The sequence below is a fragment of the Medicago sativa genome, chromosome 8, assembly GCF_051527215.1.
Source record: "Medicago sativa cultivar Bolivia chromosome 8, Bolivia_mono, whole genome shotgun sequence".
Taxonomy (NCBI): domain Eukaryota; kingdom Viridiplantae; phylum Streptophyta; class Magnoliopsida; order Fabales; family Fabaceae; genus Medicago; species Medicago sativa.
In genome coordinates, this window is record NC_140756.1 from 17,084,608 (window position 1) to 17,107,719 (window position 23,112).

Genomic DNA, 23,112 nt, shown 5'->3' on the forward strand with positions numbered 1-23,112 from the left:
GAGCTGTCGTGTTTGTGGGTTTATGCAGTTTTCTTCCTGCACAAACTTTTTTTTTTTTTAAATAATTTTGTTTTTTTGTCAATATATATGAACTTCGGTTGCATCAGAGAGGATTACTAGTTTTTATGGTTTTGTTTTTCATATATATATATATATATATATATTTTGACAAAATAAAAGATATTCATTCATTCAAATTGAAATAGTACATCGATATAATGCAAATTCGCTAAAAACAAAAAGGATGAATCTGTGAACGGGCTCACAACATCCATATTAATAGCATAAAACGGCAAAGTATAAATGCCTACACATATGACTATATTTTAAATCTCCGGAATAACCATGTTTCCGGATCTGCAACGTTGATGACGCCAAAGTCATTGATTGAATCTGCACTGAATCGAAGCTGATCTGACAATCTGAAGCGATCAAATACCTGAGAGAAACAAGAAAAACAAACAATGTCGCACAAAGACGACGAACAACCAACGTCGCACGAAGACGACGAAATCACAAAATAAAACGAAATAGATGTGAAAATCACTTATTTCAATAAAAGGGAAATAGAAATACGAGTTAGAGGGGTGATTTTGGGGTCAAAAATTGACCCTAAATCACTCCTCTTTGGTGGATGAAGGAGAAGAAACTAAGGTTTTTGTGACCCTAAATCACCCCTCTTTAATTACAGTTTTGATTACCTTATTTTTTTTTTTATATATTTTGCAAAATTAATCTCTTAATTTTGAGTTGTAGGAAGGATCATACAACCAAGGAAGGATTGAAGTGGCATGGATCTTTCATAGGATTATGGCAAAGAAGGGTTAAGGATTTGTTGGCTCAACAAAGTTTACAAGAGGGGTTGTATGAGACAGTTTACAAGAGGGGTTGTATGAGACGAAACCGATCGACATGGAGGATATCGATTGGGCAGAGATGAAGGAGAAGGTTCTGAGATTGATATGTTTAGTGCTTAAGATGAAGCGATGTATCATATCCTGGACCTAAACAAGTTGAAGGGGGTTTAACAAAAATTGGAGTGACAATATATGTCAATGACGTTGATGAATGAATTGTTTGCGAAACAACTATACAATCTGATGATGCAGGAAGTATCCGATTTGCAACAACATGCCAATGCCTTCAGTGCTAGAGCTGTCAAAACGGGCTACCCGGCCCGCGACGGGCTAGCCCATGACGGGCTCGGGCTTTTGCGGGCCGGGCTAAAAAGGCCCGGAAGATAAACGGGCTCAAAAATATTTGTCCAAGCCCGGCCCTTTGCGGGCTACGGGCTTTCGGGCCGGCCCGGTTATTTAAAACTTTTAATTAAAAAATAAAAAATTGCACTAAAAAATACCTACCGACAACTCAATTAGCGATTTACCAAATGTTTTTTTTTATATATAATATACTCAAGAAAAACTGAATTAAAAATGCCACAAGATATGCCAACAAAATACAAAGAGGTTCAGCCATAAACAAACACCATGCAACAAAAGACCCAAAACAAAACTACCTTTGGCCAAGGAACACAACAAACATCCCCAGTAAATCAAGTGACATAACTAACTATATGCATTTTGTAACATTTATTCAATATCAATGGTGTGTAGTTAACAACTAGGTGACTGATGGATACTGGTTTGGGACACGGTGCAAGCTGAAGTTATTATTTCTCCATTCACGGATACACCATTCTTGTTTAATTTATTCTTCACGGATACACCATTAGTTTATGTCAACACATAACATAAACTAATGGAAATACAAAGCAATAACATTGACAAAAATTCATAACAGTGAGTTAATTTCACGGATACACCATTCTTGTTTAATTTATTCTTCACGGATACACCATTAGTTCATGCCAACACATAACATAAACTAATGGAAATACAAAGCAATAACATTGACAAAATTCATAACAGGGAGTTAATGTACCAGTATTTGGGTTGAGTTTAAGCAACACTCAATTTGTTTTTTTTCTTTTTTTTTGGACCTTGATGATGGTGGATTGTAGGAAATTATAATGTCAAAAAATAATTATAAATTAAACGGGCTACCCGCGGCCCGGCCGGGCTAGCCCACGACGGGCTCGGGCCTTAACGGGCTCGGGCTAAAAAGGCCCGGTTTTAAACGGGCCCAAATTTTTATGTCCAAGCCCTACGTTTTTTCGGGCTTTTGCGGGCCGGCCCGGCAGGCCCGGCCCGACCCGTTTTGACAGCTCTATCAACACATAACATAAACTAATGGAAATACAAAGCAATAACATTGACAAAAATTCATAACAGGGAGTTAATTTCACGGATACACCATTCTTGTTTAATTTATTCTTCACGGATACACCATTAGTTCATGCCAACACATAACATAAACTAATGGAAATACAAAGCAATAACATTGACAAAATTCATAACAGGGAGTTAATGTACCAGTATTTGGGTTGAGTTTAAGCAACACTCAATTTGTTTTTTTTCTTTTTTTTTGGACCTTGATGATGGTGGATTGTAGGAAATTATAATGTCAAAAAATAATTATAAATTAAACGGGCTACCCGCGGCCCGGCCGGGCTAGCCCACGACGGGCTCGGGCCTTAACGGGCTCGGGCTAAAAAGGCCCGGTTTTAAACGGGCCCAAATTTTTATGTCCAAGCCCTACGTTTTTTCGGGCTTTTGCGGGCCGGCCCGGCAGGCCCGGCCCGTTTTGACAGCTCTATTCAGTGCCATAATCATTGATTTAGTGAGGCTTCGAGTAACGATTGATGGCAAAGATAATTAAATTATTTTGATGTACTCGTTACCAGGTTCTTATGACTACTTGATGACTAGTTTTACCTACGAGAAAGACACTATCAGTCTTCATGTAATTACTCATACACTCTTGTCTCATTCTAAAAGGAGACAAAGTGTAGAGAAAGAAAGTCAACACGACGCATCAGAAAAGTTCAAGCTAATGCATAAAAAAAATAAAAAGTTACAAATATATTATATAAAGTTCCATTTAATTTAAAATTTAGCATACGTGATTATTATATTTATATATAGAGTCACCGTCAAGTGTTTACCAATTTGTATGACTTTATAAATTTGAGTTTTACTATAAAAAAAGTTGCCATATAAAAATCAATGTATTTGTTTGATTTGTAGAAGTGACAAACACTAATCTAAAATTCACATACACAACTTACTCGAATTTTATATTTAAATTTCGATGAATGTTTTCAATTTAACAATATCGATATTGTGAGTTGAGTTAGACTTTAAAACATAAAAACTCGTATTTTAAGTGCTTCATTTTACACGAGGGCATATTCCAATCATATTCATATATGAATATGTTGCAACCTGGCCCCACAAAATTATTTAAATCTCAAAATGTTGTATGCCTCAAAAAATGTTTGAGGTGTCTATCCAATGCACTTCACGTGGAAGGTAAAAGCCAAAAGCTAGTGCCCTTTATGAATGAACATCACTAAAATGCTGCAGCTCCAAGCAACACAATAATATTTCAGGTTAATGCTTGCATGTTAATCCTTGAAGCTTAATTAGTTCAACTTCAATCTCCCTGTGTGCTTCATTACCTGGTTAGCTAGTATATTATAGTTCCAATTTCAAATTTGATGCCTTAAACTTTATTTTTTACCAAAGTTTAGTGGTGTTAATTAATATGTTTCATTTAGTTACTAACTGCTGATAGTAAGCAATGTGTGTTGTTTATTCCATTTAAGCAAGTTTTATTTTATGAGAAACATGATTTTTTATGCTACTATTCTTGAATATCGCCGTTTGAGCCGGATCGAGTTGTACAAATTAGGATTCTCTATGGTCTAAAATGTCTATGTAGCTCTCTGCAATTAATCCAAATGTCAATTGTTAGATTAATCCAACAACAAACATTTGACTTTATTAAAGAGAGCTGCAAGAACATGGATCCTTTACGGACGCAACGGCCATAGAGGATCCAAATCCAAGCTACAAGGAAATTTGAGCTATAGAGAATTTGGAATGGTAGTTTATAGAGTTATACACAATAATTTCACAAGTGATGAGAGGTTGAAACTTCAAATCTTAGTCTGGTGGAATATTTGTTTTTTATTTTTCAGTATAAAAGATGGCAACAGTGACTGCTTCAAGCAACATAGCATCAAGAAATTCTCATATCTACCATGTCAATGTACCAACTATCTCATGTGAGTCTAAAACAGCACCGATGAGACTTGGTTCTATGAGAAAAGCCAATACACATAATGGACTCAGAATTTTGAACTCATTGGATGAGCTACTAAATAGAACTCCAATTAAAATGAAGGCAGTGAAATCAAGGAGAAAAGGTCTTCAGAGAAAGAATGTTATGCCGAAAGGTATTATAATTTGTGGCATGAATTTGATCTTTGTTGGAACTGAGGTTGGTCCATGGAGCAAAACTGGTGGTTTAGGAGATGTTCTAGGAGGTCTTCCACCAGTATTAGCAGTAAGCTTACTGTTATGGTTTGCTTTATATTTATTTATTTAGCTATATACTTCGTAGAAATGCTAACATGACACTCTTTTTGAAGTTCAGTTATTATGTATTGACAATATAAAACATCTGCAAGATTTCGATGTTGTAAATTATGATTGGCTGTGTTTTTGTAGAACTTTTTTTACATTGTCAGTGCGTAGCTATTAAATTTCTCTTTTTGAAATACTCACAACAACTGAAATTTATACGAATCCCGCCGCTGAGACTCACATTATTCAGCAGGAATCTTGTGATTTTCACCCGATTGTAACTAATGTGTTGGAAAATGTACGTTTAAAGAGTGTGCTGATAGCATTTCTCTGTAGTGGTTGACATATTTGGTGTTCAGTTAAGTCATAACAAGACTTTCTCTAATTTATCACTCTCTAGGCTAATGGACACAGAGTTATGACCATCGCTCCACGTTATGACCAATACAAAGATGCGTGGGATACAAGTGTAACAATTGAGGTATATATTATCCTTGACAAAATGTTTTCATTGTAATCTTCATTGCACAGGTTTTCTTTTTATCCAATTGTGCTATGCTATAGTTAAATGCATTGTATTGCAATCTGTTTATTACAGGTAAAAGTAGGAGATAGAAAAGAAAAAGTTCGCTTCTTTCATTGCTTTAAAAGAGGAGTTGATCGCGTCTTTGTAGATCACCCTATATTTCTTGAAAAGGTGAGAGTATTTCTCTTTTTCTTTTGAGCTATATACTCACTGTTTTGCTTTCAGATACTTAATGATGATTGAATTTGAAGGTTTGGGGAAAAACTGGAACAAAAATTTATGGACCTGCCACGGGAGATGATTACCAAGACAATCAACTACGTTTTAGCCTCTTCTGTCAGGTTTTATAACCATATCCCTTTGGTTACAATGTTGTTTGCACAAATATTGTATCTGTAGCTTTTTATATTGTTTAAGGTGCAGCTCACAGAGAGAAATTTGTGGAAAGAATCTATATTAGTTACGATTTATAATGTGTTGTGTTCACTTATTGAGCAGCAACGACCTTTAACAGTAAATCACAGTCTCACATTATGCATATATCAATGTTCTGTATCAACTGTTAATCACATCTCTTTATAAATAAAGCTATACATTGTCAACTGTTAATCACATCTCTTTATAAATAAAGCTATACATTGTAAAAGTAGCATGTTCTGCTTTAGTCCTAATTTTTCCTTTGTCATTTTTTTCCCTTGGAAATAATCTTAACAGGCAGCTCTGGAAGCAGCAAGGGTTCTGAATCTCACGAGCAATAAATATTTCTCAGGACCATATGGTATGAACTATAGTCATAAATGAAATTCTTGGAAACAAATGGTTAAAGATCATTTAAGCACGATGTTTTGATTTTCGTATGCAGGTGAAGATGTCATTTTCGTCGCTAATGATTGGCACACGGCCCTTATCTCATGCTACTTGAAATCTATGTACCAGCCAAATGGCATATTTAGGAATGCCAAAGTAGGTCTAAATGGCAACTTCATTATTATGATGCAACACTGATAGATATTATTAGTTATTTAACGATTTAATCATTTGAAAAACTAACAAGTTCTTCAAACTTTCTTTCTGGTTGCTACCATTATTAGGTTGTTTTTTGTATCCACAACATTGCATACCAAGGCAGATTTGCATTCGCGGACTATTCACTTCTCAATCTTCCCGACCAATTTAAAAGCTCATTCGACTTCATAGATGGGTATGCTTTTCATAATTTGTGAACTAACTGACGAATTTAGCATTAACGAACAATAAAAAGTTTATTTTATGTTGTTCTAATCTTGTAGGTATGTTAAACCAGTTGTTGGAAGAAAAATCAACTGGATGAAAGCTGGAATTTTAGAATCTCACCGGGTTTTAACTGTTAGTCCATACTATGCTCAAGAACTAGTGTCAGGCCCAGATAAAGGAGTGGAATTGGACAACATTCTTCGCCGAACTGGTGTTACTGGTATTGTAAATGGCATGGATGTTCAAGAGTGGAATCCATCCACTGACAAATACATAACTGTCAAATACGACGATTCGACAGTAAGAATGGTTTTCTTGAGATGTAAAGTTTCTCTAAAATGTGTCGTGGCTTATAAGAAAAAGAATTTAATCTATACACACTGAATGACACTGCATGAAACTTGAACTCTAAGACAATTACATAACAAATTTTTAACTAGCTCGTATACTCAGGTATTGGAAGGAAAAGCCCTTCTGAAAGAAGCACTCCAAGCAGAAGTTGGATTGCCGGTTGACAAAAATATTCCTCTCATTGCTTTCATTGGTAGACTTGAAGAGCAAAAAGGTTCTGATATTCTTGTAGCAGCCATTCCCCAATTTATTAAGGAGGATGTTCAGATAGTAGCCCTAGTAAGTATAATAATGATGGAAAAAAAAAAGTAATTTTCTTTCTGATCCTTTCTTACTTCATTAAAGGAATAAGATATCTCATTTAAATATGTTATGCCATTTCTTAGGGAACAGGAAAAAAGGAAATGGAAAAGCAACTTCAACAACTTGAAATATCATATCCTGACAAGGCTAGAGGAGTTGCAAAATTCAATGTTCCCTTAGCACACATGATAATTGCAGGAGCTGATTATATATTGATTCCTAGTAGATTTGAGCCTTGTGGTCTCATTCAGCTACAAGCTATGCGCTACGGAACTGTATGATTCCTACTTCACACAATCCTTTCCTAGTGGTTTTTCCAGATTTGGATTGTATGTAGTGTGACTGCATGCAGTCAGTCCAATCTGGATCGTCTGAAATTGAAAACTGGACTGTCAATTTTGATGGTTCAGATGTAGCTGACTGCGCGCACTCACGAGGTTGTGAATGCACACAACGCAGATCCGATTTTCTTCCATAAGACTTCCTCAATAATTTGTCTCACATTTTTTACTTCAACTAGGTACCAATTGTTGCCTCAACAGGTGGATTAGTGGACACAGTCAAAGAAGGTTTCACTGGATTTCAGATGGGTTCCTTCAATGTTGAAGTAATAATACCTAACAGCAGCCTTCATTTAATGCAATTGTGTCCATACGGTAGATTAAGTAGTAATCACTACCATTATCTTATTGTTTCTTAAATATTTTACTTTAGTGTGACGCTGTGGATCCGGCTGATGTGGATGCAATAGCAAAGACTGTCACAAAGGCCCTTGCAGTCTATGGAACTCCAACTTTTGCAGAAATGATCAAGAATTGCATGGCTCAAGATCTTTCATGGAAGGTGAGTTAGAGCAGAATTTTAGTGCATTTTAGATTGACGGTGAGTTTGGCAAAATCAAGGTGGCACCGTGATTTTGTTGAAGCTCCAGACTGTAACTTTTGCTAAAATCACAGTGACATGATTCTGCCAAACATGCACTTAGTAGTTTTTGTTTTCTCCTACTAGTCGTGTAAAGCTACCTACCTATGCTAATGTTCATGAAGAAGCTATGTGATAGCCTACGAAAAAAATTAGGATACAGAAGCTAGTTTAAACTTACAAAATTTTTATTTTAAAAACTTATAGTTATTGCAAAGACTTAATATTTCTTTATTTCTATAAGAGCTCCATGACAAGTTTATCCAAATAGGCTCTAAATTTATCCCATCAACTGAGTAACTGAATTTTGTTTTGGAATTAGGGACCTGCTAAGAAGTGGGAGGAAGTGCTGCTAAGTTTGGGAGTTCCTGGCAGTGAACCTGGAATTGATGGAGAAGAAATTGCTCCACAGGCAAAGGAAAATGTAGCTACTCCATGATTAGAACAAAGATGTAAGGGAAGCTTCTGCTAGTCTCAATCTCTTGAAGGTTCATGGAACTTCACCCCAGTGATGGAGTAATTATAAGTGCATTTTTCCAAGGAATTTAAACCTGTGTATCTAACTTGGAAAGTTTAATTAATCTTTTGCCTAAGAATGATAGATTATTGTTCAGTTTTGTATTTTTTTTAAACGGCAAATGTTAGCATTGTCAATTTTTTATGCTGAGGGTGAGGATTAAATCATTGACCTCCTTATCACTCGACTCCTTAACTTGCTCACTCCGATCGCCAATCTATCATTATATCCCCTCGTTCATTTTTGTATTCTTATCTTTGAGATTTTCGACCATGAATAAGCAGTATAACCCTTCCTTGTATTCTAGCCAAAATGATATAATTGGTGAAAAGAAAGTTGGTTTAATTTAGTCAGGATACCATGGTTCAATTCAACATGGAAAGGTGAAGCAAATCTAACCAACTGCTGAATGTTCAACTTGAACCGAATCAAACTGTTTATGTGGTTCGGTGCATCATGTTTCGTGTTTCTGAACCGAAATGGTTCTAAATTTAAGAGTTGAATCATTTCAGTGTTTTCAACTGGCTTTAAATCAGTCACATTTGTTCTTTAGCCATTAAAAAAAAATACATCTGTTCTTTAGTTCTGATTTACTCTTAAAACAAGGAAAAACTTGTATTACTGAACTTGAAGCTGTAACAAGCACACTCTCTGCAATGGAAGACGAAATTAAAAAATCCTGAACATTAGAAACTTGTAGCAAAAGAACCTATCTTAGTGAGAAATCTGCTCCTAGATATTTTTGACTCAATCTGCTCCTAAACTTATGAACCACATATCTATCTCAAAACAGAAATTGCAAAACCAATTTTTAGATATCTGTAAAAAGAAAGAAAAAGGTAAAAAAAGAAGAAGGTAAAAACAGTTGCATTAACAATCACATACTTGAATTACAGATACCATGTTTGGAATCACATCCAAATGCTTTTCACCGTGAAAGCTACAACAGGTAGTTTCAGGCATTTGTTGACATTCCAATGCAGATCCAAACAATTGCAGACAGTTGTTTATGAATTGTTACTTGAAAAAAAAACTGCATATTCAAATTAAACAACAACAACAACAACAACGCCTTATCCCACTAAGTGGGGTCGGCTACATGGATCAAATGCCGCCATAATGTTCTATCAAAGACCATATTTGGATCCAACTCATTGACCTCTAAATCTTTTCTAATGGTTTCTCTAATAGTTTTCTTAGGTCTTCCTCTACCTCTTTTAACCTGACTCTCCGCCATTTGATCTACTCTTCTTACCACGGCGTCTACGGGCCTTCTCTCTACATGTCCAAACCATCTAAGCCTATTTTCTACCAACTTTTCTACTATAGGTGCTACCCCCACTCTCTCTCTAATGATGTCATTCCTAATCCTATCATGTCTAGTCTTACCACTCATCCAACACAACATCCTCATCTCCGCTACGCTTACTTTACTCTCGTGTTGGCTCTTAATCGCCCAACACTCCGTACCATACAACATTGTCGGTCTGACTGTTGTCCGATAGAACTTTCCTTTCAGCTTAAGTGGTACTTTCTTATCGCACAAAACACCTGAGGCTCTTCTCCATTTCAACCACCCAGCTTGAATACGATGATGTACATCAGCTTCTATTTCTCCGTCATTTTGTACTACGGACCCAAGATATCTAAACCGTGTAACTTGGGGTATGATATGATCTCCAACTTTCACCTCTAAGGTAGACCCACTTCTCCTTTTACTGAAGTTACATTCCATATATTCCGTCTTGTTTCTACTCAGGCGGAAACCGTACGCTTCTAAGGCTTGCCTCCAAGTCTCTAGCCTCCCGTTTAACTCCTCCCTCGACTCACCAAGCAAGACTACATCATCTGCAAAAAGCATACATCTCGGTGCTAACTCTTGGATGTGTTCCGTCAGTACATCCAAAACTAAAGTAAAAAGATAAGGACTTAGGGTTGACCCTTGGTGCAGTCCTATTGTTATGGGAAAATCTCCGGTATCCCCATCCTGCGTCCTCACACTAGTCGAAGCCCCCTCATACATATCCTGGATAGCTCTAATATAGGCAATCCTCACCCCTTTCTTCTCCAGGGCTTTCCACAAAATCTCTCTAGGTACTCTATCATACGCCTTCTCCAAATCAATGAAAACTAAGTGCAAGTCTTTTTTATCCGTCCGATATCGCTCCATCACGCGTCGAAGTAAGTAGATCGCTTCCATAGTCGACCTCCCAGGCATAAAACCAAATTGGTTATCCGTAACGTGAGTCTCTTTTCTTAGTCTTCGCTCAATTACCCTTTCCCATAACTTCATGGTATGACTCATTAGCTTAATTCCCCTATAATTCGCGCAATCTTGTATATCCCCCTTGTTCTTATAGATTGGAATTAAGGTGCTTCTTCTCCACTCGTCCGGCATTTTCTTCGTCCTCATAATCTCGTTGAAAAGTTTTGTGAGCCACCCAATTCCTCTATCGCCAAGACTTTTCCACACTTCAATAGGTATGTTGTCCGGCCCAACTGCCTTGCCATTCAAATTAAAGAAGAAACAAAATTAAGTTGTTTTATCTTAATTAAAGAAAAAACAAAATCAACTTCATGGATGATTTGGGAGATTGTGATGTGTTTTCGTCGCAGTTCGGTTCTGATAGTTCTGATAGTTCAATAAACTTGATTAACACACCAGTTCAGGTTTACAAACTCCAGTCAAAATTCAGTTTGGTTTATATAGTTCAGTTCTAAAACATCAGTTCAGTTTTTTCAATTTTTCAAACAGTCCAAGGATTACAGACTAACATTGTATAGAAAACTGGACATTCTCCTAGATTCGATTTTGGCATTCTCAGAAATATGTTAGGATTGGAGCATAAACCTGAATACTTCCCATCATGATCTAGCAACTATGTTGTGTAACAACTAAGTTCGATAAAACCTCAATGAGATTTAAAATGTTTCGATCATTTAAACGTACATAATCATACAATGACTAGAAGAAATGTAGTACTGATAAAAGATCAAAATTAGATCTTTCTGTAAATGAAATTGATGACTTTCTGTGCTTTTACACAGAAAAAACAACTTTCTTAGTCACGTTAAAACATATTATACATAATCAATAGCAGAACAAGAATTTTAACCTTCAAAATTAATGTGAGAGGACTTGTTAAATACAAACGTGAGAGGAACATTGATGAATTGAATTGTGCTCCTACTAACATAATAACTTATGATGTAACCAAACTTATTACCATATGTACAACTGATTTAATACTCCCTCCGTTTCAAAATGAGTGTCGTTTTAGGTGTTTACACACATATTAAGAAATGCAATGATTAAGAGAAAGAAAATGGTTATTTTACCAAATTATCCTTATTAACTATTGGTTAGTTTTAAAAGTAATACTTTGGAAGTAGTGTACAGAGTATTAATTGGAGGGTACAATTGAAAAGAAAAAGTTATTATTGCATTGGAAACTGAAAGCGACACTCATTTTAAAACAATTTTTTTTGGCAAAAGCGACACTCATTTTGAAACGGAGGGAGTAGTTTTTAAGATATGACACAGTTAATTATTTATCCAAGTATATGTTTGTATTTGCGTTAAGCAAACTCCACCCCACGTTTACTTGAAGTGTGCACTTGTAGCAGCACCTTAACCATGCGTTTAAAGGCAGGTGAATATACCGCGATACCAAACATACAGTACAATTTGATAAGTTGAATTCAAGCATGATAACTTGTCATCCAGAAAATAACAGATTTGCACAACCCAATACAAGGGCACACAGGAACAAAAAAGAGATAATTTGTCCTTCTTTAATTCTTAGAAAAATTTATACCAACTCAAATTATCAAAGATAAAGAACAAACCCATATTCTTAAGTCAAAAGCACAACAAAATCTTGACCTAATAATGCAATCAAAACAAAATTGAGTCCCAAAAAAAGGAATTCCACTGAGTAACTACCCCATTACCAGTACAAAAATCAGAATAGATCATACTAAAAGTGCTTCTAATCAAACAAGCTGAATCCCATGTCGTCGTCACTCTCATCCTTGGGTTCTTCCTGTAAGTACAACCAAAAATACCAATTAGATAAGATGACCAACAAACAGAAGACAAAGTTCAACAACAACTTTTTCACCAAAAACCTACCTTCTTCTCCTCGATAGGAGCAGCAACTGCAGTGGAGGCAGCAGCAGCAACTGGGGCCGAAACAGAAACCGGAGCACCACCTCCAGCGGCATTCAATATCAAATCATCAAGGTTCTTCTTCTCGGCAAGTTTAGCGAATAAACTTGGCCAGTAAGCTTCAACATTAACGTTTGCAGCTTTCAACAAAGTGGAGATTTTCTCACCCTATCAACAATGACTTAAGGAGAAACCAATCTTTAAAACACGCTATCTTCAAATATTCAACTTCAAACCCTTACACCACACTTTCCTTATTCACCAAAACAAAATTCAAAACCCAGATTCCCACTATATAAAAATTGATTTTACAACTTTGGTCCCTTACCGTAGAAAATTGTTGATTTAGTCCTAAAATAAGAAAATAAAAAAAATCACAAAAACATTATCCTAACTCTATCCAAGAACTTTAACTAGCACTTATCAAAACTAGTTTAACCTTTAAAAAACCTAATTTTTTTAAGGACTAATTTGATTTCAATAATTGAATCTAAATGACAATTAACAACTCCTAGGAATTATATTCTGAATTTCACTTGCATCAGAGACCATGAAGCACTGACACACACCAATAAAAAATTCAGTAATAATTTGAGGAAATGAATTAATCAAATGTAATTGAATGTGAGTGCGCTGACAAAACACGCAAAAGACACCAGACACAACTTCGATCAGAAGTGTCGTTTTAGGTTCATAATCCTATATAGCCCCTTGTATCATCCAAAAAAATCTCTTTTTTTCAAAACCCAATTCCTAGCATCTTCTAAATTCATTAAAAAAACATATACTAACAAAAGAAAATCATAGTTAAATTAATTACATTATCAATTATCAAAGGATACAGTGACGGCGATGTTATCATCATGAAGGATCATAAGTGAGTAGCTGCAAGCAACTTCTCCGATCGACATTTTCACACTACAATAAATCAATCAATCAAAAGAGAAAAAAAAATTACATTAAAAAAAATGTTGAATTTAGTTGATAAATTATCACAAAATTGCATGAATATTTGACATAGAAATGAACAAAGGAAAAGTGGGTTACCTTGAAGGAATGAGATCGAAGAAGAAGAATAAGGGTTTTCCTACGCTGCTGCAAAATGGTAGGAATTTAGGTTTTCAGGGTTTATGAACAACGCTTACAGTGTTGAAGACGGGACTGTAGAATTGGGCCAGTAATGGGCCCTTTATATGACCCATTTAAATCACTTTTTTTTTGTTTTACTTTTCCCACCTTATCTACTTCTCATGCGCCCTAAATTTTTTACAAAAATGTTCATGTGATTTTCGGATTTTAGAATCCGAATTGAGTTTTTTATTTTTTATGGGGGTGAAAAAATGATTTTTTCATCAATTTGGATTTTATAATCCGAAAACCTCAAAAAATAGGGCGCGTTCCTTGTTTTTTTTTCCTCATATTGTAGAATACGAACACCACCTAAACATCATTTTTCAGGGAAAAATATTTTGGATTATATAATTCGAATTGTATCAGCACAAATTATGAGTCTGTTTGTGACATGAATAACCAGATAAGGACAATATTAATTTTCCTAACTCGCATCCTTCTGTTTTAGGTCATTATTAGCTGTTCGTAGTCAAAAATCCGGTTTTCGGGCTACTTGATCAGATTGCTCCGAAACTTCCCCAGAAAATCAGAAAAAAAATCAAGAATCAAGACTCCCTTAGAGGGGATTTCTTACGGGACTCCACTCCTCAAAATCCAAAATTCCATCGTTTAGACCCATTTTTGATTTTTCATATTCTCAGAAAAATCCGAAAAAATTTGCATTACTTTTTTTTTTTTAGAATTTTTTGGTGGTATTTTTATATTTTTATGATTTTATTTGACAGATTTTTATCATTTTTTACTTTGTTTTTTGGTTGTTTTTAAAAGCAAAATTCAAAACTGCTGAAATAGAAGAGATTTTGATTGCTGATTATATATAAGCATATTTTGGATAATAAAACCCGAACACAGTTTGGATGTGTTCGGATTTTAGAATCCGAAATTCCATGGACATTTTTGTAAAATTTATAGGGCGCGTGAGAAGTATATAAGGTGGGAAAAGTAAAGCTCTTTTTTTGTTTTGAGAAAAATAACATGATTTGACCAAAAAATAAAGATTTTTTTAGGCAAAATAAAGAAAATTTATAATCCACATTCTTGAAATATTAAAACGAGTTTCATTAATCATTCACTTTTGTTTATCTCTCTTATAAATGGATAATAAAGGAAGTAAATCAGATTGTGGCTTTGAGCATATTATAAGGGGATGGATTGAGGTTGAGAATTTGTCAAAAAAATAAATAAATTAACAAGTGCTTAAACCTATAATATTGTGTGGGCAATATATTGTTATTTTTTTTAAAAAAAAATACTTTTATTAGTAGATTTAAATATGATTTTAGTCCTTACAATTATAAAGTTTTTCGACTTTAGTGCATGCGTAAGGTTTTTTTGCTTGGATTCAACTATATGGTAGATCCAACTAGTATAATATATCTTCTTTACATTATTTCCCTCTGTGTGTGCATAAGATTATATAGAAATTGTTCATTATATGAAATCTAAAGTCAAAGGAAAATTGGGTGATATAGCGTTAAAGCTAGATATTAGTAAAACTTATGATATGATTGATCTCGCCTATCTTAGAGGAGTCATTTTAAAAATGAGTTTCTCTCATCAATAGATCAAGCGGATCATGATGTGTGTAGAAACTGTTGATTATTTTGTCCTTGTTAATGGTAATGTTGTTGGCCCTGTTACTCCAAGAAGAGGTCTGAGACAGGGCAACCCCCTTTTGCCTTGAAAAACCTTGAATCCAGCCTCCATAATGATTTCTTAAAAGGCCGTCAAAACCTGCATTGTCTAGGTTACCAAAAGAGGAACCATCTATATTAACTTTTATATAACCATCTATAGGGGGACACCAACGAATCCGGCGATGGATTGGATGCTTATTTAAGTGACTAAAAGCATGAACTACCGAAGAGTGATAAGAGAAAATACTATTAACAGAAGCCTAAGTATCTTTCTTAACATGCTGAAAAATCTCTTTGTTCCTATTTCTCCAAATCTCCCAACAAGTAACTATGAAAAGAGGTTTTGATTAAGCATAACATGATGTTTGAACCAAATCTGACAATCACTCATAAGGAGGTCATTCGGAAAGATGGAACGAAAGTAACCCCAAATAAACATTGCTCTAGGTCAGTCACGAAGAGTATGCATATCATCTTCAACAATGGAGCCACACCTATGACATGTCGTGTTAGTGGTAAGATATCGAGCCTCTGAAAGCGTTTGTAGGGAGACTGCCAAGCACATATCCCTAAGCACATCAACAAATGTGTGTGTGTGTTTTTGTAATTTATTTATAATTAATAAAGAGAAATTAACGAGGCTTCTTCTTTTTTTGGTCAAGAGAAAAAAGAGCTTAATTGATTATAGATAAAGAGTTGGGACCATGCATGTCCTCGCTAAACATTATAGTAGATCATAACGACCATGATCCTCTGCAGTCACAAATGACTTCATGCTCCTAGAATGACTTTGAGTGTTATAATGACCAAAACAACCTTAAAAATAAACTAAATGCAGCGAAACGTAGGATTTATGACTGTAGAGAATCTTAATTCAGATCATAAAGAGTTGTTTAGTTCAGTTCAGAAAACGTGGTAAAAAGAATCAAATGTTGGAGTAACTTTCTTGATTAAGATGGTAAACTATTTCACACTTCCAACATTAATTTGGTGTGTTCCCATTTATCCTTTTTTTTTTTAACCGACATGTATACCAATATTTCAAGGGTTTTTCTATCAATGTTTAGCTGGAATAAATGCATCCTAGTACAAAAGACTGAACATCATATTTGTTGCGGATTCGATGAAAAAACTCACACCAATAACAACTTGATGTGTGGAGCAAGGGATAATTAAGCAACCAAAATCAAAGTGTATGGAACAATTAACACAAGCCAAAAGTAGAAAACAACAGCGAGAAAAAAGGAAGAGAGAACACAAAGAATCTGTTTACCCAGTTCGGTCCAAATTGACCTAGTCTGGGGGAGAGAGCAGCTCTCCGTTCCACTATATGATGAGTAACGTTACAAAAGAGATTTCAATGGGTTACAAGAATAAGTCTCCCGCCTAATTCTACCCAAATCCCAGCCTCTTCCCGTAACCAAGAGACTCAATCCTAATAGTGTTTCCCAAGGTGAATCAACCTTCAAACCCTAGTTTGTTGCCAAGAGACAAACTCTATACAAACCCTAGTTTGATTTCTAAACCCTTGTTTCAGCCCCCTCTATCTCTCTCAAAATAGTCTGATACAAGGCCTATATTTATAGTAAAAGAAACTCCCATAAAATTGTAACAAATCTGGCCCAAAAATACGTTTCTGAAAAATAACAGCACGCGAAATCGGCCACCGATTTTTCCCGAACAGAAAGCCTCCCAAAAGGCAGCCAAAATCGGCCACCGATTTTCCAAATCGGCCACCGATTTGTACTTTCAGCAAACATCAATTTTGGCCTCCAAACTCCAATTTTGAGTCACTTTCACAACAATCTCCACCTTGACTCCAAATTAGTGATGATGCCCATTTAACATCAACACCTTGCTGCTCTTTCCCTTGCTTCCCACTACGCCGAGTAGCTCCACAAGTTTACACCTTAATCTCTTCAATCATCGGAATGCCTTCCGCCCCTTTGAAGATCCTTGTGTCCAAACTACTCAAGGAATTTTAGGTAGTTCCACAAGTACACACCTTAACCTCTTCAGCCATCGGAATGTCTTCCGCCTTCTCGAAGATCCTTGTATCCAAACTACACTAGGAATTTCAGGTAGTTCTACAAGATTACACCATACCTCTTCAATACGAGACATCTCCCGCTTCCTTGAAGATCACCTTGCATCCAATCACCCTTGGACTTTTAGGGTAATTCCACAAGCCGTGCTATACATTCTTCAACCTCCGGAATGCCTTCCGTCTTCATGAAGAAAACCCTTGCTCACCACTAGAGCATAGCACCCAAGGTCCTCCATAGTCGTACCACTCCCGGTGTGTTCAACTCCACCTAAAGCTGAGCTTCCAACCTCTCAACTAGCAAATGAGTACATCCCACTATGTCTTCCTTGAACCTCCACCTCAACCGGTAGATCATGAGTATTCTTACCACCGCCTCTCCAGGCTGATGTTGAGTGTTTAACGTCTCTCCAGACGACCACCGCTCTACCAGGCATCACCCCCAAGGTGAGAAACATCACCTTCATCCTCCAAACAGCACACCATCAAAGCACCTGCATCCTCATAACCCTCAGAGACAATTTGTACGGAATTACCATTAATCTCCGGACAATCCTTCTTGAAGTGACCCATCTTGTTACACTTAAAGCATTTAAACTTTGTCTTGTTACTACTCTTTCCCCGGTTACCTCTACCTCCACCATTCCCTCTTGAAACACTTAGGCCTTCCCCGTTTTCATCAACTCTCAAGTCCTTCGACTTAGTCAACTCCTTGGTTCTCAAAGCTGCTTGAACTTCTTCCAAGGTAACAGTGCCTTCTTTTCCATAGAGCATGGTATCTTTAAACGATTCAAAAGATCTAGGTAGAGCACACAACAAGAGTATAGCTTTATCTTCATCCTCAAGATTCACCTCAATATTCTCCAAGTCATCAAGGATTTTGTTGAACTCCGTAAGTTGCTCCATGATGGCCTTTGACTCCACCATCTTGAATGAGTAGAGTTGTTGCTTTAGGAATTGCCGATGAGCCAAAGACTTTGTCATATACAAAGATTCCATCTTTGCCCACATCGATGCCGCGGTTGGTTCCTTTGCTACTTCTCTCAAAACTTTATCTCCGAGGCACAAGACAATGGCACTCCTGGCCTTGTCCACCATCTCGGTCTTCTCCGCTCGTGTCATGGTGACCGGTAACGAACCTTCACCCTTCAAAGCTTTCTCACACTTCTGCTGTATTAAGACCGCTTCCATCTTTACCTTCCATAACCCAAAATCGTTATCTCCGGTAAACTTCTCAATATCCCACTTCGAACCCATGGTACTTGATTATCCTTTGACCTTTGCCCCACGGTGGGCGCCAATTGTTGCGGATTCGATGAAAAAACTCACACCAATAACAACTTGATGTGTGGAGCAAGGGATAATTAAGCAACCAAAATCAAAGTGTATGGAACAATTAACACAAGCCAAAAGTAGAAAACAACAACGAGAAAAAAGGAAGAGAGAACACAAAGAATCTGTTTACCCAGTTCGGTCCAAATTGACCTAGTCTGGGGGAGAGAGCAGCTCTCCGTTCCACTATATGATGAGTAACGTTACAAAAGAGATTTCAATGGGTTACAAGAATAAGTCTCCCGCCTAATTCTACCCAAATCCCAGCCTCTTCCCGTAACCAAGAGACTCAATCCTAATAGTGTTTCCCAAGGTGAATCAACCTTCAAACCCTAGTTTGTTGCCAAGAGACAAACTCTATACAAACCCTAGTTTGATTTCTAAACCCTTGTTTCAGCCCCCTCTATCTCTCTCAAAATAGTCTGATACAAGGCCTATATTTATAGTAAAAGAAACTCCCATAAAATTGTAACAAATCTGGCCCAAAAATACGTTTCTGAAAAATAACAGCACGCGAAATCGGCCACCGATTTTCCAAATTGGCCACCGATTTTTCCCGAACAGAAAGCCTCCCAAAAGGCAGCCAAAATCGGCCACCGATTTTCCAAATCGGCCACCGATTTGTACTTTCAGCAAACATCAATTTTGGCCTCCAAACTCCAATTTTGAGTCACTTTCACAACAATATTGAATCCAAACATCACATCAATTCTATAGCCTATAGTGCAGACCCTGTTTGATTAGAGTCATGAATTTGAGTGAAGTACTTTGTAGGTTTGCAATGTGTTCTTATTACCGAATGAAATGCGGAGTTGTTTAATATTAGATGTGATTTGTGATAATGTGTGCAAACAGAAACTGCAAAAACTCAGGGACCTGCAACTCCTTTAATAACACCTGCTCGCAAAATGGAGATCGAGGTTGTTAACAAACACTGAGGCGGTGTGGCATCCTTTGATGCTACACAGATACGGTAACAGAAGCGTGCACAAATTGGTTCTCTAATTCAAGTGTTAGAAGGATCGGCAATGGAGAAACAACCTTGTTTAGTCTCATAAATGGGCTGGAAGTTTAATATTGCATGAGAAGTTTCCAAGGCTTATTTCTATTGCAAGAAACAGGTCCGAAACTGTATCGGAAGTAGGAGTGCGCGCAGATGACAGATAGGAGTGGAGCATGAACTGGAGACAACCTTTGTTCTCGTGAAAGCGATCCCTATCAGTGCTTGAGCCAGAGGCTGTCATTGCAGGGATTACTATTAGTGCAAATTTTTCGGACAAATTGATTTGGAGACACAACTCTGCGGCTAGGTAAACTGTAAAGTCAGCATATATACTTCATCAAAGAAAAAGGAGCATCATGCTTCGTATATAATGTTTGATCAGCTCAGCAGTGACGAGTAAACCGTCAAATTAGCTTATGATTTTATGAAGTTCTTTTAAATAGGTATGTCAAATTATGAATATTTCAAATGTTACTTAACGTCGTTTTAATGTTACTCACATTCATCCTTTTGTCAAACTTAGTTGCTTAACATCGTTTTACTGGGACGAAATTGATACTAAGTAGTAAAATATAAGGATGTAAACGAAACGTGATAACAATAAAGTTTGACAGAAAGATAGATATGAGTAATGTTTCACCGAGTAAGAGACGTATTTGAAATATTCATAATCTCATGGACCATTTGAAAGCGCAATAAATTACATGGACAAATTTAGTGGTTTCCTTTGATTATGTCTAAACGAGTTTATGTCGTTGAAGATGCAGAAATGAAGAGCCTAACTAGAATCTGTTTGCATTTAAATTGAGCAATTTCAATGTTTCTGTCTCTATTTTTAATCTGTAATTCAACTTTTTTCATTAGTGGTAAACAATCTGCATCTCTAAATTAATTTGGTTAGACTCATTATCACACATCACATTATTTCAATATATGAAAAATGGATGCATATGCTTGGTTTACTGCATCCACCTCTGATACACATAATTTAAGTACCAAAATGATTTCTAGTATTCATCAGAAAACACAAATAATTCCTATAAAATATAGCCCAAAATCAAAAAGCATGACAACTGTGATAAGTATCATTGCAATACCAAATTGTAATATGTACTAATTTTTTATTCAAGTTATACTATTCTACTAATTGTGATTTAACATAGTGATCTACAAATTGAAATTGGAGGTAGTTACCACAATAGGGCTCCTCACCACATGCTTCCCATCCTGCCATGTGATGTAACCAAAAGCTACTTCATTATCTTGTGTCATTCTAGGGCCTTCAATCCTCAACTTGTAGCTTAGCTTCTCACTCTTCTTATTGAATACCAACTTATTTGGGATAACACTAACACGGTATCCTTCAACAGGCGTAATGCTAGCAACATAAATCGCTTGTCCCTCACCAACATTGGTAACTGTTCTATGAAATTCTTGGATGGTCCTTGAAGAAGCATTTCCAGCATTGAAAAAAGCTATAAAAGAAGGGTAATTAAGATCCAAGGAAGGTTTAGAACAATCATTGGAAGAAGATCTTGTAATGGTACTGATGTTTTTTTGTGTGAAGTTAAGTGCACAAAGAAGATTAACATAATCTTGTACACCAACATCATAAACAAGACCAGGGTCAAGTGCTCTATTGGGATTAACATAACCAGCTCCCAATGCAAGAGGAGTTGCAACTTCATTACCTTTTCCATTGTCTTTGATATGTTCCTTAGTATTATCAAATATGTTTGATGTTGTCATAATTGCCGACCTTATAGCTGCAGGGCTCCAATCAACATGTGCTCCTTTTAAAAGTGCCCCTACACCGGCAACATGAGCACATGACATAGATGTTCCAGTTAAAAATTTGAACCCGTTGAAGACTTCAGTCACAGGATCCAACACAGGAAGTTTTGTGGGCCATGCAGCTAAGATTGATGCACCAGGAGCCGTAATGTCAGGTTTCAAGACATATGGACAACTATTTGATGGTCCTCTTGAACTAGAAGAATAAACACTAGGTGCTGGTTTAGTACCAAAAAATGTTAACTTGAAAGACATATTTGCTATTGAAGCTGAGTTACTTTTGATGTAAGATTTGGTGATTTCTCCATCTATTGGACTAATAAATACGTTTGCATAACTTAAGTCCTGAAAACTATACTCTTCTTTTCTAAAGAAGTCGAAATTTGATATATTTGATATGAAAACAGATCCAACAACGTTTGCTCGATACAAATAAGAATATTGTTCAATAATATCTCCATCGTCACAAACCACAATATTATTCTTCACTTTGATTAATTCTGAAACATTGTCGCACAAACCCATGAAAACAATTGGCAAATTGCTAGCAGAGAAATTTCCTAGATAATTAGACCAACCTGTGAGTGAGACTCCATTACCAAGTGTAAGATTCGCATGAAATTCACGATCCATAGTACCAGCAGCAACAGTTGTCAACCACGGTGTTCCATTGCGAAGAGTTTTAAAGTAGGGGCCGTCATTACCTGCTGAACAAGACACAAAAATACCTTTTTCCATAGCTGCAAAAGAGGCTATTGCGATCGGATCTTCATTCAAAGGTAAATCAAAAGTTGGACCTAATGAAATCGAAAGAACATCAACACCGTCCGATATTGCGGCATCAATTGCAGCCATTATATCAGATGAAATTGCAATCGGATCTTCATTTTGTCCCCACACAATCTTGTACATAGATATTCTAGACAATGTAGCTATTCCTCTTGCCGTTCCATTTGCATAACCAAAGAAAGATGCACCATGGACTTGATTTCCGGCTGCTGTTGTTGAAGTGTGGGTTCCATGACCATCTGTGTCACGTGTAGTGTTCACTATTGTTGAATTAATGTTCGAATTTTTCGCAAATAACCCTTTATTGAAGAATCTAGCTCCAATGAGTTTCTTGTTGCAAAATGATGAATTGTTGGTATTTTCAAATTGACATAATTTCCCTTTCCATTTTGAAGGGATTTTTGTCATTCCATTATCATTAAAACTTTCACTTTCTGGCCAAACACCAGTGTCAATCAAACCAATAATGACATCTTGACCAAACTTAGAAGCTGGCCATGCTCCTTCAAATGGATTGAGGCCAAGGAATTGTGGTGAGTGTGTTGTGTGAAGTTTCAAAGGTAAATCAGGTATTGAGGAAATGTAACCGGGGGAGGTTTTGAGAGCTTCATGCTCTTTAGGTGATAGATTTGCACAAAAACCATTCATAACATTTGTGTATGTATAAATGATTTTAGAAGAGGTAAAATTATTGTTGGTAGTAACCTTAGAAAGGGTAGATTCATACCAACTATGTTGATTTGAGAATACTTTTGGCATAGCTGATAAATCCATGTGAATGATATAATTATCAGAGCGAGCCAATGTAAAAATCAAGTGAAGGATTGTAATATAAGGGAACAGCAAATTGACACAAATATTTGAAGCCAT

At 36.3% G+C, this 23,112-nt stretch overlaps 2 protein-coding genes and 1 pseudogene across 3 annotated transcripts; 1 reads left to right on the forward strand and 2 right to left on the reverse strand.

Moving 5' to 3' along the window:
* The first annotated feature begins 3,463 nt into the window (after window positions 1-3,463).
* On the forward strand, window positions 3,464-8,544 carry LOC146897420 (granule-bound starch synthase 1, chloroplastic/amyloplastic-like). Of its 2 annotated transcripts, none has more exons than XM_085737434.1 (14): window positions 3,464-3,511; window positions 4,103-4,470; window positions 4,891-4,971; window positions 5,089-5,187; window positions 5,268-5,357; window positions 5,731-5,794; window positions 5,879-5,979; window positions 6,108-6,217; window positions 6,306-6,549; window positions 6,703-6,879; window positions 6,987-7,178; window positions 7,424-7,510; window positions 7,618-7,746; window positions 8,147-8,544. In XM_085737434.1, the coding sequence occupies exons 2-14, from the start codon at window positions 4,111-4,113 to the stop codon at window positions 8,261-8,263; spliced, it is 1,851 nt and encodes a 616-aa protein (XP_085593560.1). In that variant the 5' UTR covers window positions 3,464-3,511; window positions 4,103-4,110; the 3' UTR covers window positions 8,264-8,544. The 2 variants fall into 2 exon arrangements, with proteins under 2 accessions (XP_085593560.1, XP_085593559.1); XM_085737433.1 differs by having other exon boundaries at window positions 3,490-3,583.
* Window positions 8,545-12,107: 3,563 nt separating this feature from the next.
* LOC146897421 (uncharacterized) lies at window positions 12,108-13,616 on the reverse strand. Its single transcript, XM_085737435.1, has 4 exons — window positions 13,560-13,616; window positions 13,355-13,430; window positions 12,477-12,680; window positions 12,108-12,387 (listed from the first exon to the last, which is right to left on the reverse strand). The coding sequence occupies exons 2-4, from the start codon at window positions 13,421-13,423 to the stop codon at window positions 12,334-12,336; spliced, it is 327 nt and encodes a 108-aa protein (XP_085593561.1). The 5' UTR covers window positions 13,424-13,430; window positions 13,560-13,616; the 3' UTR covers window positions 12,108-12,333.
* A 7,030-nt stretch (window positions 13,617-20,646) lies between these two features.
* LOC146897422 (subtilisin-like protease SBT3 pseudogene) lies at window positions 20,647-23,112 on the reverse strand (annotated as a pseudogene).

Excerpts from the sequence above, each read along its gene's own strand:
- LOC146897420 (XM_085737434.1), top strand. The coding sequence starts at position 4,111 with ATGGCAACAGTGACTGCTTCAAGCAACATAGCATCAAGAAATTCTCAT. Across the intron at positions 5,795-5,878 it reads ATATTTCTCAGGACCATATG|GTGAAGATGTCATTTTCGTC; the intron begins GTATGAACTATA and ends TTTCGTATGCAG. Across the intron at positions 7,747-8,146 it reads CTCAAGATCTTTCATGGAAG|GGACCTGCTAAGAAGTGGGA; the intron begins GTGAGTTAGAGC and ends TTTTGGAATTAG.
- LOC146897421 (XM_085737435.1), bottom strand. The coding sequence starts at position 13,423 with ATGTCGATCGGAGAAGTTGCTTGCAGCTACTCACTTATGATCCTTCAT. Across the intron at positions 12,681-13,354 it reads ATGATAACATCGCCGTCACT|GGTGAGAAAATCTCCACTTT; the intron begins GTATCCTTTGAT and ends CATTGTTGATAG. Across the intron at positions 12,388-12,476 it reads CTCCTATCGAGGAGAAGAAG|GAAGAACCCAAGGATGAGAG; the intron begins GTAGGTTTTTGG and ends TTGTACTTACAG.